This window comes from Dipodomys merriami, unplaced genomic scaffold, assembly GCF_024711535.1.
Source record: "Dipodomys merriami isolate MVZ:Mamm:240054 unplaced genomic scaffold, mDipMer1.0.p SCAF_33, whole genome shotgun sequence".
NCBI lineage: Eukaryota > Metazoa > Chordata > Mammalia > Rodentia > Heteromyidae > Dipodomys > Dipodomys merriami.
Genome location: NW_027204826.1, coordinates 1,853,037 through 1,870,046, shown reverse-complemented (window position 1 = coordinate 1,870,046; position 17,010 = coordinate 1,853,037). Strand labels below are relative to the sequence as shown.

At 49.6% G+C, this 17,010-nt stretch overlaps 1 protein-coding gene across 3 annotated transcripts in view; it reads right to left on the bottom strand.

Annotated features, from left to right (window-relative positions):
* Positions 1-17,010, bottom strand: part of Tmem266 (transmembrane protein 266) — a 76,182-nt gene that overhangs the window by 25,712 nt on the left and 33,460 nt on the right. Inside the window, exons 2-4 of one of the 3 annotated variants that reach the window (XM_070042689.1) lie at positions 12,836-12,937; positions 9,321-9,509; positions 3,178-3,332 (exon numbers count right to left, since the gene is read on the bottom strand). In XM_070042689.1, coding sequence (XP_069898790.1) covers positions 3,178-3,332; positions 9,321-9,509; positions 12,836-12,873 — 382 coding nt within the window. In that variant the 5' untranslated portion in view covers positions 12,874-12,937. Of the gene's footprint in view, positions 1-3,177; positions 3,333-4,159; positions 4,301-9,320; positions 9,510-12,835; positions 12,938-17,010 lie in introns of those variants that run through there. The other 2 variants (XM_070042690.1, XM_070042691.1) reach the window with 2 other exon arrangements.

Here is a 17,010-nt window from a genome sequence, read left to right as displayed (position 1 = left end):
TTTTTGCTTATGTGGTGCTGAGGAATCGAACCCAGGGCCTCGAGCATGCAAGGCAAGCGCTCTACCACTGAGCCACTTTCCCAGCCCTATTTATTATTATTATTACCAATTAAGTACTTAATTTTATTTTTTTGCCCGCCCTGGGTCTTGAATTCAGGGCCTGCACACGGTCCATGAGCCTCTCTCTGCTCAAGGCTAGTGCTCTACCACTTGAGCCACAGCTCTGTTTCTGGCTTTTTCTGTGTATGTGGTACTGAGGAATCGAACCCAGGGCTTCATGCTTGCTAGGCAAGCACTCTACCACTAAGCCACATTCCCATCCCTATTATTATTATTATTATTATTATTATTTGTGTTAGTCCTGGGGCTTGAACTCAGGCCCTGGGCGCTGTCCATTAGCTTTAGTGCTCAAGGCTAATGCTCTACCCTCTCAGCCACAGCACCACTTCCAGATTTTTAGCGGTTTGTTGGAGATCAGAGTCTCATGGACTTTCCTGTCCAGATTGGCTTTGAACCACGATCCTCAAGATCTCAGTCTCCTGAGTAGCTGGGATGACAGGCGTGAGCCATGGGTGCTCGGCAGCAGCCCAGCTTTGAAGAGTATGTGCACAGAAGGGCGGCAGGTCTGGGGCCGGCTGGGCTGCTCTTCCCTCCAGCCCCAGAGGCTGCGTCCGGAGCTCCCCGCGCACAGCCAGAGTCTGCAGGAAGACAGACTCTGTGGCTTTGCCACAGTTGTAGACCTGGGCAGGTAGCTTCAAAATTCTCAGGCCTGGGGCCGGTGGTCATACCTGTCATCCTAGCTACTCAGGAGGCTGAGATCTGAGGATCATTGCTCAAAGCCAGCCTGGGCAGGAAAGTCCATGAGTCTCTTATCTCCAACGAACCACCAGAAACCCGGAAGTGGTGCTATGGCTCAAGTGGTAGAGCAACAAAGATAAGGGACAGCACCCAGGCCCTGAGTTCAAGCCCAGGACTGGTGGGGGGGTGGGGAGGGAGGAGTAAGTGAGGGAGGGAGGAAGGGAAAGAGAGAGAGAGACAGATTGTGGGACAGGGAGGGAGCAGGGAATAAAATACTGCTCTGAACAAGCCTGCAGCTGGTTGTGGGGGAAGGGGGGAGAGGTCTGGCTTAAGAGAAGCTACAGAGCTTGGGGTCGGGTAATACCCAGGTCACCCCACAAACTGGAGGGGAAGAGGGCTCCAGACTCCAGTGGGATACTTGGGGACGGGGCTCCCCTGGCTTTGGGCCAGTGTAAACCTTGGAAGATGAGCCCCAGAGATGCCTGAATCACTTTGCTCAGAGCCGTATACACGGGGGTCTATGGGAACCAGAAGGAAACCCTGAAGAGACTTCCAGATGATTCTGGAAACGTAAAAATCATCTTTCCCCAGTGTTTCTCAGATGAGTTCCCGTGTCTTTTTTCTTTTTTCTCTTTTACGGTTTGCTTTAGAAGAGCCATAAATCTGATTGTGCATTTTATGGGGTTTAAGATGCCTTTTAGGAGCTGATATTGGATCTCCCACCCAAAAATCAATCTCCTGGATACTTAATTTTCAGGAAAATTCCAGTGTTGGCTGGGGTCTCAGGTCTATTCAATGCCCGGTCACAGCTAAGGCCAAGAAGCAAGAGGACGAGCCAGTACCAGGGTCAGCTGTCCTAGAAAGCAGACAGGACGGATGGGCGGATGGGTGGGAGAGAAGGCGTGCGCCATGCTCAATTGAAGGCAGGCTGAGTTTAAACCCCGCCTGACCCCTGAAGCTAGGACATTTTTCTATTGGGGCCAAGGAGCCACCAGTGGTCTTCAAACCCAACCAGGAAGCCGGGTGCCGGTGCTCAGGCCTGTCATCCTAGCAAGCCAGGAGGCTGAGATCTGAGGATCACAGTTCAAAGCCAGCTGGGGCAGGAAAGTCTGTGAGGCTCTTATTGCCAATGGGCCACCAAAACCCCCCCCAAAAAACAAAAAACAACAAAACAAAACAGAAATAGAGCTGTGGGTTCAAGTGGTAGAGCGCCAGCCTTCAGTGAAAAAGCTCAGGGATAGCACCTAGGCCATGAGTTCAAGCCCCAGGACTAGCACCAGAGAGAGAGAGAGAGAGAGAGAGAGAGAGAGAGAGAGAGAGAGAGAGAGAGAGAGAGAGAGAGAGAGAGAGAGAGAGAGAGAGAGAGAGAGAGAGAGAGGGAGAGAGAGAGGGAGAGAGAGGAAAAGAAAATCTATTATGGTGGATATCAACCTTGTTTCCCCACTTACGGCTAGAAGAACTAAAGCGACTAGTCAATATTAGCTACTATAGAATAATTCACTCCAGCAATGGGAACCATTTTTTTTTTTTGGTGCCAGTCCTGGGGCTTGAACTTAAGGCCTGAGCATTGTCCCTGAGCTGTTGTGCTCAAGGCGAGCACTCTACCACTTTGAGCTACAGCACTACTTCTGGTTTTCTGGTGTTTAAATGGAGATAAGAGTCTCATGGACTTTCCTGTCCAGGCTGGCTGGCTTTGAACCACGATCCTCAGATCTCAGCCTCCTGAGTTGCTAGGATTACAGGCGTGAGCAAACGGTGCCCAGCTGGGAACTCTCTTTAACTACAGAAAATTCCAATCTGGAAAATTTGAGACAACCATTTATAATTATTCTTTTTTTCCCCTCAAAGGATGCATACAAGGGTCCCCAACATGGGTTTATTGTTATTGATTTTGTTGTTGTTGGTTGTGGGGCTTGAACTCTGGGCCTGAGAGTGCTGTTCCTCAGCTCTTCAGCTCAAGGATAGCACTCTACCACTTGAGCCACAGTGCCACTTCCTGTTTTCTGGTGGTCCATTGGAGATAAGAGTCTCATGGCCTTTCCTGCCTGGGCTTGCTTTGAACCACGATCCTCAGATCTCAGCCTCCTGGGTAGCTAGGATGACAGGCGTGAGCCTCTGGTGCCCGGCCTATTGATTGGTTTTAATCTCATGGGTTTTGGATCGTGGAATGCTGGGAAGGGAGCTGAAGAGGGCCCCACTGGGCAGAGAGGGGGCAAAACTGCTGCTGGGCATGACAGAGAGAAGCGGCCAGCCTCCCTCCCCCGGCCCTCCCCGGAGCCTCAGCTCCCAGAGCGCGGGTTGGGGCCCCCGGGGGACGCAGACGCACAGTGAATATGGACATCGTACGTAATTGGCGCAGGTGTCTGACCGGCTACTCACACTGGAGGAGCTTTATATCTATTAGGAGTTCCAGAGTCAGCAGCACCACCACCAACATGACACAGGCCACCAGGACAGTGTTGAGGCTTGCACTGAGCAAAAATACCTGCCATACGTCCGCCCTCTTCCCGCAGCACGGCTTCAGCCAGTCAGACCTGCGGGGACAAAGCAAGAGAGCAGATGCTCAGCACGAGAGCTGGTGCCGGGATTAGAACTCAGGTCCTTGTCTTCTCCTCAACCTTTCTGTTTTTCTTTTTTTTCCTCAAGGCTGGTGCTTGTACTGCTTGAGCCACACCTCCACTTCTGGCTTTTTTTTTTTTTTTTGCTGGCTAAGTAGATTAAGAGTGTTTTGGGATTTGTCTACCCCAGCCTGGCTGGCTTCAGATTGGGATCCTCAGATCTCAGCCTCCCTGTAAAATTGGGCATTACAGACGTGAGCTACTGGAATCTGGCCTGTGGGGACTCTGGGCATTGAGAACCTCAGTTTACCTTTCGTCAATGTTCAAGGGACTGGTGAACACCTTTTTCTAGTTTTCAGCGGTGAAAGGAAAGGTTTGCATCGGATCCCTGCGATTCACAGTGGGTTGGACAGTGTTCACCGCTGGTCACTTGGTCTCCAAGGTTGGGCACGTTTGGGAAATGTGGGTCCGTGGGCCATGGCACCCTGGTCACCCCATGTTTGCAGAGATGAAATTAAACACGCAAAGGAGAGACGAGAGCGCCTGAGACAGCCGCTCTGTGTGTGTGTGTGTGTGTGTTTGCGTGTGGCTTAGGACATCGGGCCTGCTCCAATGCAGTGGCCCCACACTCAGGCTCTGCCTGAGTGGTTTGGTCCCAAACCCTCCCTGGCTGAAGGGGCGGTCAAGACCCGCTCTGCCCTCAGCTGCACGGCCCCTCCCTCACTGGGCCGCTGTGTCTGTAAAGGAGGGCGTGACGCTACCTCTTGGGGTTGTTGAAAGGCAAATGAGAGAACTTCTCTGACCTGCTACGCACCACGTGGCTGAAATGGAATGCTGGAGATGGCGATGATGATGATCCATGCTGATGGTGGTGACAGCGATGGCGATGATCAATGATGATGGTGATGATGATCAATGATGGTGGTGATGATGATGATGGTGATGATACTGATGGTGATGATGATCAATGATGATGATCAGTGATGATGGTGATCAATGATGATGATCAGTGATGATGGTGATCAATGATGATGGTGATGATGATGATGATCAGATGATGGTGATGATCAATGATGATGGTGATGATGATGGTAGTGATGATGATGATGCTGATGGTGATGATGATGATGATCAGATGATGGTGATGATGATCAATGATGATGATGGTAGTAATGATGATGGTGATGATAATGATGGAAAGAAGAAAATAATGATAATAATGATGATCACTGATGGTGATGATGACAATGACAATAATGGTCTTCAATGATGATGGTGATGATGATGTTGATAATGATGTTGGTGATGGTGATGATGATATTGGTAATGATCGATGATGATGATGATAGTGATGGTGATGATCAGTGATCATGGTGATGATGATGATGATGAGGATGATGATGATAAGATGTTGATAACAATGATGTTGGTGATGGTGATGATGATATTGATAATGATCGATGACGATGATGATAGTGATAGTGATGATCAATGATCATGGTGATGATGATAGTGATGGTGATGATCAATGATCATGGTGATGATGGCGATGATGGTGATGGTGATGACGATGGTCATCAGTGATGACAGTGATAAAACATCTGATGCCCAGACACGGGCCGTTGCCCTGTGCCATCCACAGGCCCTCGGGTACCACTGGGCAGGGAGGGCAGTCCTGTCCTGCCTGCTCCCTTCTCCCTGGAGGACTGGTGTGAATGGAACCTTCCAGCAGAGATGTCTTGGCAGTCTACCCAGGGAGGGCCTGGGGAGCGGGGCTCTGAGCTCAGGAGAGCTGGGCATACACTGAACCCAAGCATGTCTCCCTGGGTATTTTCTTTTGTTCTTTTTTTTCCTTTTTACCAGTCCTGGGGCTTGACCTCAGGGCCTGGGCACTGTTCCTGAGCCTCTCTGTGCTCAAGGCTAGCACTCTACTATTTGAGCCACAGGGCCACTTCCAGCTTTTTCTGTGCATGTGGTACTGAGGAATCGAACCCAGGATTTCATGCATGCTAGGCAAGCACTCCACCACTGAGCACCTTCCCAGCCCCTTCCTGGGTATTTTCTAACCTCTCTGTGAACAGCAGGCCCTTCCCTGGGCCAGCAGACACTGCTTTGGGGCGCAGTCTCCCTCACCCCGTAAGAAGCTGGGGTCAGACCCAGAAGCCTGAGGGTAGACAGCGAGTGGAAGAGGCCAAGGCGCTCACTGGAGATGAGCCCAGGAGTGCGTGGCTGGGCCTGGCTGGAAGGGAGAGCGTCCACTGAGGGACAGGGGAAAGGACTGAGCCAGACCGCGAAGGCCGTGGATGGAGTCTCAGCACCCTCTCCTGGTGGACTTCGGCACTGCAGAAACTCCGTCCTCTGTCCGCTTGCCAGGCCCACAAGCAAGAGGCTTGAAGTCCCAGGGGCCTGGGGCCAGTGGTCACCCCGGAGTTGCCAGAGCTTCCTCTGTCCTGAGATCCGAACTCATGACCTTCCACTTGCTCGGCAGGTACTCTATGACTTAAGTCACACCCTCGGCTCTTTTTTGGGGGGTTGCTTATTTATTTATTCAACCAGGGTCTTGTGTTTCAAAGCCACGATCTTCCTCCCTTTGCCTCCCCCCACTCCCCCGCAGAGGTGAGGTGCACCTCAATGCCCGGCTTATTGGTTTAGATAGGGGTCTGACTAACTTTTTACCCAGACTGGACCTCCTAGTCTCTACCTCCTGAGTAGCTGAGATTACAGGCGTGAACCATCATGTCAAAATTTGCATTTTAGTAAAACTCCAGGGGTTGGGAGAGCTTTCCTTCTTACCTTCTGATCCAGCCCTCCCGTAGGTGGTGGGAGAGGTAATTAGGTGCTGGTGTGGTGTGGGTGGCTCAAGTGTTAGAATATCTGCCTAGAGCTGGGCGCTGATGGCTCTCGACTATCATCTTAGCTACTCAGGAAGCTGAGATCTGAGGATCACAGTTCAAAGCCAGCCCAGGCAGGAAAGTCCGTGAGACTCTTATCTCCAATGAACCACCAGAAAACCGGAAGTTGTGGCTCAAAGTGGTAGAGTGCTCGCCTTGAGCAGAAGAGCTTAGAGACAGTGCCCAGGCCCTGAGTTCAAGCCCCATGACTGATCAGAAAGAACACCTATCTGCCTAGCAAGTACAAGACCCTGAATTCAAATCCCAGGATTGCCAAAATAAAAAAGAAGTAAAGAACAGAAAAGCGATGTGCAATGTCTCAGAAGGTAGGTGAAGCATGGTAATAGAAGTTCCTAGCCAGCAAATGGAGTAGGAAAAGATCAGCAGCCACTGAGGGATTGTTGAAGCTGTGTGTGTGTGTGTATGTGTGTGTGTGTGTGTGTGTGTGTGTGTGTGTGTGTGTTTGTGCTAGTACTGGGACTTGAACTAAGGTTCTTATACTTTTGCCTGCTTTTTCTGCTCTACCACTTAAGCCATACCACCATTTCCCACTTCTTGCTGCTTAATTGGAGATAAGAGTCTCATTCATGGACTTTTCTGCCCAGGCTGACTTCGAACTGTGATCCTCAGATGTCGGCCTGCCTGTGTAGCTGGGATTACAGGTGTGTGCATCAGGAAACACAGGGCAGGGTTACTGCATTACTGTGTTACTGCTAATGGGACTTGGACCCCAGGGCTTCAGTGGAGCAACCTAGGGAGGAGATGGGACTTGAATGGTTGGGGCTGGAGCAATGAGCTTTCTGGCTTGACCCCGTGTTGGGAAATCCCAAGCTGTTGATAAAAATATTATCTGCAACTCAAATGGCTCCGTGTTTAGCAGTGGAAGAGAATGCTTTGTTGCCAAAAGATCCCAGAGTAGTTAAAAATGCATCAGGCATCAGGGTCCTGGGGTAGGCCCTGGGTGGTGCAATTCCAGGACTTACCACCAGAGGACAGGTGTCCTCTATTTCCCATCTTGGTACCAAGAGCCAGAAGCCAGCTCTGTGGGCAGCCTGGGCTGCCAAAATCCGCAAATACCAACATGCAGGTGGCACTGCCTGGCAGAAAGGGTGAGAATTCCACTGCAAGCTTCTGCCAAGTCAGTTCTAAGGCTGCAGAGAAATCCCGGCATGGAAGTGAACTGGCAGGAGGTGGTGGAGGTCCCGGTGTTGGCTGGGTAGTATTCCGAAGCCTGGCATAGAACAAGTCCTACCCTGGAAGGTACAGCAGACTACGTGGTGTGGGGTGGCATGCTGTGGCATGGGGTGGACATGGTCCTGGGGGCCCCAACCTCTCCCAAGCCTCAGATCCCTGGGCACTGGAGTTGCTGGCTACGGAAGAATTCATGATAGAGGGCAGGGCAGAAGCACTGGGTATTTTGGTGTGGAATTTGGGGAGCAGTGGAGAGCTGCTTTGTCTTCTTTTTTTTGTGTCGGTCGTGGGGCTTGAACTCAGGGTCTGGGTGCTGCCTCTGAGCTCTTTTGCTCAAGGCTTGCCCTCTACCACTTGAGCCACAGCTCTACTTCTAGTTTTCTGAATGGTTTATTGGAGATAAGAGTCTCACGGACTTTCCTGCCTGGCTAATCATGGGTTGGCCATGCTCCCCTTCCTCTTGGGCCAAAGTCTGGATGCTAAGTGACTGTAAATGATTAGATCTCCCACCCCATCCCAGATGCCATAAACTTAGCTCACTTTCTTTTCCTTCCCCATCTCCTGCCACCCCTGGAGGAGGGGTGTGTGTGTGTGTATGTGGGGGGGAAACCGCTGGGGGCTCTCTGCTGCCATCTGGTGGTCACACCGGCAGTGCAGCCTGTGAGTTGCAGGGGGAAGGGATGGCTACTCTCCTTGAATTTCCTTGCTTCAGGCTGGCACTCTACCACTTAAGCCACACCTCCACTCCTGGCTTTTTTTTTTTTTTTAAATGGTTAACTGGAGATAATATGAGTCTCACGGACTTTCCTGCCTGGGCTAGCTTTGAACCGCGATCCTCAGATCTCAAGCCTCCAGAAGGAACATCAGAGGAGAAGGAGGAGGCTCAGGTGTGTGTGTGTGTGTGTGTGTGTGTGTGTGTGTGTGTGTGTGTGTGTGTGTTGGGGGTGGGGAACAGATTACCTTGGCTGATTCCTAATTTAGGGGAAAGAAGGAGAGGAGGTTTGTCTGCAATGACAGGAGGGGATTAGGGGAACTTCAGGGCAGCCTGGTTGGATTGAGAGGCCCTGTGGCCCACACGTCCGTCTCCAGCGGCAACTGCTCTAAGAGGGGACCTGATCAGCGTGTGAGTGACACTTTCTTTTTTTGTCAGTCGTGGGGCTTGAACCCTGGGCCTGGGCGCTGTCCCTGAGCTCTTCAGCTCAAGGTGAGCATTCGCCACACAGTGCCACTTTGGTTTTCTGGTGGTTCATTGGACATAAGAGTCTCATGGACTTTCCTGCCCAGGCTGGCTTTCCTCAGACCTCAGCCTCCTGAGCTGCCGGGATGGCAGGCGGGAGCCACCACACCCAGCTGACCGCCTGCCTTTCTAAAAATCTCCCTGAGCCCTGCCCGTCTATGTGTTTGGGAAAGCAATTGTGGCTGGAAGGGTAGGGTGAGGCTGCTGACAGCCTTCTCCCCGGAGTTCAGGCTGGGTGTGTGGTGCACGCGTACAGCGGCTGCACCCCACCTCTAAACCATTTCCCAGTGAATTGGGTTGCACAGGGCAGGACCCGGAAGAGCCCTGGGCAGTTAAAAGAAACCAGTGTTAGAAGACTGCAGTACTGCGTCTGACCACCAGAGGGCAGAAGCTTAGGACAGCGCCCGGACCCTGAGTTCAAGCCCAACGACTGACCAAAAATAAAAATAAAAAAGAAGAAAAGGTGACTCTGTCCCAGAGAAATTAATGTCTAAGGACAAAAGCATCCGGAGTAGTGTGAAAGTGAACTGATTGCTCACCCTGCAGCTTCTCTAATTGCCTGGCTGCCTCTTGGGGGGGGGGGAACGGCATGCCAGGAAATGCCAGGGAGTTATGCAAGAGCAAGCCAAGGGTGCCAGCACCTACCCTTCTCTTTGGTATTCCTCATCCAGATTCGACAGGAGCTGAGAACCAGCGGCGGAGAGGTCAATGGGCGCCAGGGGCAGGTCCCCGTAGGCAAAGCCCCCCAGTGGCCCCCGTGTGAGGCTCTTCCTCTCTTCCTCTACTTGGTGGGAGATGATCTCAACTTCAGAAATTCCTCCTTCAATGGCAGGCCTGGTGTGGAGAGCCAGAACCGGGGGTGGGGGTGGGGAGAGTTAGCCCCCTTCTTAAGAACAGGCTTAGCCAGGAACAGTGGCTCACACCTGTAATCCCAGCTACTCAGGAAGCTGAGAGCTGAGGATCCAGATTGGAAGCCAGCTTGGGGGGGGGCAGGGAGGGAGAAAAGTACATGAGACTCTTATCTTTAATTAGCCACCAAAAAGTTGGAAGTGATGGCATGGTTCAAGTGGTAGAGTGCCAGCCTTGAGCGAAAGAGCTAAGGGACAGTGTCCAGGCCCTGAGTTCAAACTCTAGTACTGGCACCAAAAAAAAAAAAAAAAAAGAAAGAAAAAAAAGAAAGAAGAAATGAAAGAAAAGAAATTTGTAGCATGTTAGAGAGGCTCTGGAGCAACAAGCCCACTATTTGGTTTTCTGCTATTTGGGGGAACCCCAAATTCTAAATTAATTCTTTCTTTCCTTACTTTCTCTTCCCTCCTTCCTTCTTTTCTTCCTTCCTTCCTTCCTCTTTCTTTCTTTTTCTTTTTCTTTCTCTTTCTCTTTCTCTCTCTCTCTCTCTCTCTCTCTCTCTCTCTCTCTCTCTCTCTCTCTCTCTCTCTCTCTCTCTCTCTCTCTCTTTCTTTTTTGCCAGTCCTGGGGCTTGAACTCAGGGCCTGGGCACTGTCCCTGAGCTTCTTTTGCTCAAGGTGAGCACTCTACCACTTGAGCCACAGCACCACTTCCAGCCTTTTCTGTTTATGTGATACTGAGCAATCGAGCCCAGGGCTTCATGCATGCTAGGCAAACACTCTACCACTAAACCATCTCCCCAGCCTCAGTTCTAAACTTTTCTTTTTTTGTGTGTATGTCGGTCATGGGGCTTGAATTCTGGGCCTGGGCACTGTCCCTCAGCTCTTCAGCTCAAGGCTAGAGATCTACCACTTGAGCTACAGTGCCACTTCCAGTTTTCTGGTGGTTTATTGGAGATAAGAGTTTCACGGATAAGAGTTTCCTGCCTGGGATGGCTTTGAACCGCTATCCTCAGATCTCAGCCTCCTGAGTAGCTAGGATTACAGGTGTGAGCCACCAGCCCCCAGCTAATTCTAAACTTTTCTGACAACCCATAAATCCTGACAATAGCAACACATAGCAACAGTTATCTTGGAGGTTCAAAGCAGAATCTGTCTATTTCTTTCTCTCTCTCTCCCTCTTCCTTTTCCTCTCCCTTCCCTCTCCCCCTTCTTGGATCAACTACATAATTGAGGGAAAGCGAGATTTTGTGTGTTTATTTAATTTGGGGGCCACAGGCAGTCTGGGCTGTGAATTCGCGCTTCTCTTTGGTAGGCCTTATTTCAAGTTTTGCCATTTGCTCTCTGTTGAGCTCAGATAATAGTAGCTCAGGGCGGAGGATGCTCCTGTGTGCCTTAACAATTGAGAAAAAAAGAGTGGGTGCTTATGAAGGGGGCCCTGCTTCTGCCTGATGAGTCCCCAGAGCAGATGTTGGGTTGAATTTGTTCTATTCTTAGGGACTTTCAAGGAAATTATGTGTGTGTGTGTGTGTGTGTGTGTGTGTGTGTGTGTGTGTGTGTGTGTGTGCACTGTTTCTGAGCTTTTTCTGCTCAAGGCTGGTGCTCTACCATTTAAGCCACAGCACCACTTTCAGATTTTTGGTGGTTCACTGGAGAGAAGAGTCTCATGACTTTCCCACCTGGGCTGGCTTTGATTTGCAATCTCAGATCTCAGCCTCCTGAGTAGCTGGGATTACAGGTGTGAGCCACCAGTGCCAGTGATTTTTTTTTTTTTTTTGAGCTGAACAAATAGAACATTTGTCACAACAGTGTTTGAGTGTCTGAGACTCACTCTGGAGATATGGCTGGGAAAAGCATGGAATAAATTACTTCTGCCTTCCTGCATTTCCCATGCTCCAGTCCCATGGTAGAGAGCTGAGCTCCTCTATGGCCATGTTATCATTTCAGTAAACAGATGGGCTTCACTTAGTGGGGATAAAGATCCCACAGTTCACCCAGAGCTGGTGGCTCACACCCGTAATCCCAGCTACTCAGGAGGCTGAGATTTGAGGATTAGGGGTTCAAAGCCAGCCCAGGCAGGAAAGTCTGTGAGACTCTTCAATTAACCACCGGAAAACTGGAAGTAGAGCTGTGACTCAAAGTGGTAGAGTGCCAGCCCTGAGCAAAAGAGCTCAGGGACAGCGCCCGCGCTCGGAGTTCAAGTCCCATGACCAACAATAAAAAGAGAGACACTGGGCTGGGAAGGTGGCTCAGTGGTAGAGCGCTTGCCTTGCATGCCTGAGGCCCTGGGTTCCATTCCTCAGCACCACATAAGCAAAAAGAAAAAAAGCCGGAAGTGGCGCTGTGGCTCAAGTGGTAGAGCGCTAGCCTTGAGCTGAAGAGCTGAGGGACAGCACCCAGGCCCAGAGTTCAGGCCCCACGACTGGACCCCCCCCAAAAAAAAAAAAAAAGAGAGAGACAGTTTGTGGCGTAAGTCCTGAGATACACTAGTCTTGCCTATGAAGAATTGTGTGGTAGACAAAATTTGTTAATGGTTCCATTTTTAAAAAAAATATGTGTGTAGCAGGAGGTAAAAATGCTTGCTATGAAATGTACTCAATACCCTATTCATGCAACTGTAACCCCTCTGTACAATATTTTTACAATTAAAAAATATATATAGGGCTGGGAAGGTGGCTCAGTGGTAGAGCGCTTGCCTTGCATGCCTGAGGCCCTGGGTTCAATTCCTCAGCACCACGTAAGCAAAAAGAAAAAAGCTGGAAATGGCGCTGTGGCTGAAGTGGTAGAGTGCTAGCCTTGAGCTGAAGAGCTGAGGGACAGCGCCCAGGCCCAGAGTTCAGGCCCCACGAACGGACCCCCCCCAAAAAAATATATAGATAATAATAAAGAAAAAACAAAACTATGTATATGTGCTGGTACTGGGGCTTGAACTCAGAGCCTCATGCTCTGCATGGATTTTTCACTCAAAACTGGGTGCTTTACCACTTGAACCATACCTTGACTTCTGTCTTTTTTTGCTGATTAATTGGTGCTAAGAGTCCCATGAATTTTTCTACCCAGGCTGGCTTCAAATGTTGATCCTCAGATCTCAAGCTACGTGAGTGGCTGGGATTATAGGCATGAACAACAGACACCTGGCTCTTAATCTGGTTTTGAAGATGCCTTTCGAAACATTTCCCCATTTTTTATTTTTTGAGGGGACGGGTGGCCTCCTGCAAAGGGAAATATATTCTAGTTGCCTGAGTGAGAAAATCCCAGGAGACTCAGAGCAGCACCCCGATGTAGAGGGAGGGTCCCGGTGGTGGCGGTACTTACTGTGTATCGGTCATGTTGAAAGACGCAGCCAGGGCCATGGGTGGGTGTGGTGGCTAGCAGGGCTCAGCCGTCCCTACTCCTGCAGCATTTCCACGGAGTGTCCTGAAAAGACAAACAGGAACTTGTGACCTTCTGATGCTACAAGGAAGCCCTCCGCAGCCCATCCCCAAATGGAGGTGTGCTTTGCACATTTCTCCACCAAGTAACATTGACTCGATCCTCTTTCTCACTGTTTCTGTCTCTGTCTCTTTGGCAACACTGGGTTGAACTCAGGATCTCCGGCTTGTTAGGCTGGGGATCGACCACTTGAGCCACACCCTTAGCTCTTTGGGTTTTTTTTAGCTTGAAGGAGGAAGAAAGTCTCCTTTTGAAAGACATAACGTGAAATTACTATACCCCAAGTCCACAATATTGTTTTTGCGCTGTCCCTGAGCTGTTTTTGCTCAGAGTGCTCTACCACTCGTGCCACAACTCCATGTTCAGCTTTTTTGCTTATGAATTGGAGATAAGAGTCTTATGGACTTTCTTGCTAGGGCTGGCTTTGAACCATGATCCTCAGATCTCAGCCTCCTGAGTAGCTAGGATGAGAGGCATGAGCCACCGGTGCCCAGACAAGAATATATATTTAATATAATCAAATAACTAAGTATAGTTCACATTTTGGTTTGTCCTGCAATTTTTTTTTAATAGAAATTAGGCCAGATTTCCCCTCAATCTCATTTTTCCTATACAGTGTGCTAGAAACATTGGTCATTGTCTCAGAAAGTTGTTCAGGGATCTATGGTGGTGGCTTCCGCCTGCCATCCCAGCTACTCAGGAGGCTGAGATCTGAGGATCACAATTTGAAGCCAGCCTGGGCAAGAAAGTCCAATGAACCAGCAAAAAAGGTGGAGCTGTGGGCTCAAATGGTAGAGCACTAACTTGAGTAAAAAAGTTCAGGGACAGTGCTCAGGTCTTGAGTTCAAGCCCCATTACTGACACAAGAAAAGAAAGAAACATGATATCTTCTAATTCTTTTTAGGATATGAACAGCCATTGATGGTCGCTTCCTAGATCCATTCACACATTAAGGTTTGTAAAGTGATATTTTCATCGTCTTATTCTTTTTTTTTTTTTTGCCGGTCATGGCGCCTGAACTCTGGGCCTGGGCGCTGTCCCTCAGCTCTTCAGCTCAAGGCTAGTGCTCTACCACTGGAGCCACAGCGCCATTTCCGGCTTTTTCTGTTTATGTGGTGCTGAGGAATCGAACCCAGGGCCTCATGCTTGCAAGGCAAGCACTCTACCGCTGAGCTACCTTCCCAGCCCCCATCGTCTTATTCTTAATTACTCAAGTTTCTAGGAAGATAAACTTTCCCTTGTCAACCATGTGATCGGCCTAAGTTTCAGGTCACCTAGCGAGAAGGCCAAAACGTTTAACTTTCCCCACTTTATTGGTTTCCAAAACAATGACATACAGAGTGGACACAGGGCTCAGTGTAGACTGCCTGCCTAGTAAGCCTGAGTCCCCAAGTTCAAATCCCAGTTTCACCAAACGAACAAATGAATTAGTGAATGAATGACACCCAACAACACCAAGGGCTTATATTTAATGGTTACGGATAGTTCACTCACTCTTGGGGGATAGAGAAGGGAGGGGGAGGGGTGCTTCATTAGCAGCAGGTCCCCTAAAACATAACACTTGGTTCTTGGAAAATGCGGATCAGGCCTAAGGAAGAAATGACTAGTCTCTTAGATAAAAAGGAACAGCTACTTTAGCTGGAGATTTATTTTTTGTCTTGGGGTTTGAACTCAGGTCCTCATGCTTGCCAGGCAGCTGCTCTACCTCTGAGCCATATCTCCAATCCCCCTCTCACCCTCACTTTATTTTGTTTTAGCACTAGGTAATTTTGGAGATAGGGTCTTACTTCCTGCCCGGACACGTGCCTGGACCTTAATCCTCCTTTTATTTTCCTTCCTCATAGTAGCTGGGATGAAGGTAAGGGATACCACACCCAATTTCTTTCCACTGACATGGAGTCTAATGGACTTATTATTATTATTATTATTATTATTTGCCAAGATGGGTTTGGAACCTTGATCCTCCTGATCTCTGGCATGTAGCAAGGATGACAGGCACCCACCACCAGACCTGGTTAAGAAGGGGAGTCTCACAATCGTTTCTGCCCAGGCTGGCTTTGAACCGCCATCCTCAGATCTCAGCCTCCTGAGTAGCTAAGATTACAGGCTTGAGCCATGGTGCCCTGGCTTTCAGTGGGAGGTTTTGAGCATCAACAACCGGTACATTTTAGAAGGGGAAAAATACGCCTAAAGATGATAGGTATGTTTAGCCTGGATGTTATTTAAAAATAATATTTTTTTCCCAGAAGAAAATGGTTCGCAAAGCACAAGGCTGGCACGAAGCAGGTGTAGTCTAGCACTCTATAAATGAACATCTGACGTGCAAACCTTCCGCCTCACAAACCTGGAACACGAGGAGGAGAAATCCTGTTTTGGATTGCCTGGGTCTGGCTAGGGGGTGGGGTGGGTAGGGGGGCTGAGGTTCAGTTTAGTCAAACTCCAGTCTCTTCTACCTCATGCCTGGGTGTCTGTCCATGCATTGGCCCATATTCTGTGTGCACGTTCCAGCAAGATCTACAAAGTGTAGCCTTCCAGAGCTGGTGTCCTGGACATTGTAGGGCTGCAAAGACCCAACTCTTATATTCAGCTTCTTTTTTACTTTTGCTTTTTTTTTTTTCTGGTCATGAGGCCTGAACTCTGGGCCTGGGCGCTGTCCCTCAGCTCTTCAGCTCAAGGCTAGTGCTCTACCACTTGAGCCACAGTGCCACTTCCTGTTTTCTGGTAGTTCATTAGAGATAAGAGTCTGAACTGGGCGCTGGTGGCTCACGCCTGTAATCCTAGCAATTCAGGAGGCTGAGATCTGAGGATCACAATTCAAAGCCAGCCTCGGCAGGAAAGCCCATGAGACTCTTATCTCCAATAAACCACTAGAAAACTGGAAGTGGCACTGTGGCTCAACCGGTAGAGTGCTCGCCTTGAGCTGAAGAGCTAAGGGATAGCGCTCAAGCCCTGAGTTTGAGCCCCACGGCCGACAAAAAACAAAACACACAAAAAAAGAGTCTGATGGGCTTTCTTGCTAGGGATGTTTTTGAACCATGATCCTCAGATTTCAGCCTCCTGAGTAGCTAGGATTATATGTGAGAGCCACTGACACTAGACTACTTTTGGTTTTCTTTGTGTGTGTCTGTGTGCTAGTACTGGGGCTGGAACTCAGAGTCATGAATGCTCCCTTAGCTTGTAATATCCCAGTATTTGCCTCCCTCCCTCTCCAGTCCTGGTGCTAGAACTCAGGGCCTGGCACTGTCCTTGAGCTTCTTTTGCTAGCGCTCTACCTCTTCAGCCTCAGCACCACTTCGGGCTTGTTCTGTGTATGTGGTACTGAAGAATTGAACTCAGGGCTTCATGGATTCTAGGCAAGCACTCTAACACTAAGCACATTCTCAGCCCATATCCCAGCATGTTAGTATTATGCCCACCGTTGGTCCTCAGCTCCACCCAAACCTGAGCCCCTCCCATCGCTGGAGTTCCCACCCCACAACTAGTTCCTCCCTCCCTCCCTCCACCCAGATCCACCCTGGCTCCCATCGACCTCACTTCCGACCCTCAGACCCTCCTGCTACCTGGGTAAGGGCAGGTGCCATGCGCTCCCTCTTGGGGGAATATGGCTCCTCTAATAAACCTTGTAATCATCTTAAAAAAAAAAAAAAGATAGCTCTCATAAAGCGGGGCCAGGCTGGCTCACAATTGCAATCACAGTTCACAGGCAGACTAGGCAGATAAACCTGCGAGACTCTTATCCCTAACTAACCAACAAAACCCTGAAAGTTACAGAAAAGCGCCATGCCTCTCTATGCATCTGACCATACAGAATGAACTCCAGCAAATGAAAACAAGAGGTTTTTGTTTTTTTGTTTTTGCCAGTCCTGAAGCTTGAACTCAGGGCCTGGGCGCTGTCCCTGAGCTTCTTTATGCTCAAGGCTAGCGCTCTACCATTTGAGTCACAGCACCACTTCCAGCCTTTTCTGTTATGTAGTACTGAGGAATCGAACCCAGGGCTTCATGAATGGGAGGCGAGCGCTCTACCTCTACCACTGAGCCACCTTCCCAGCCCCTGAGTT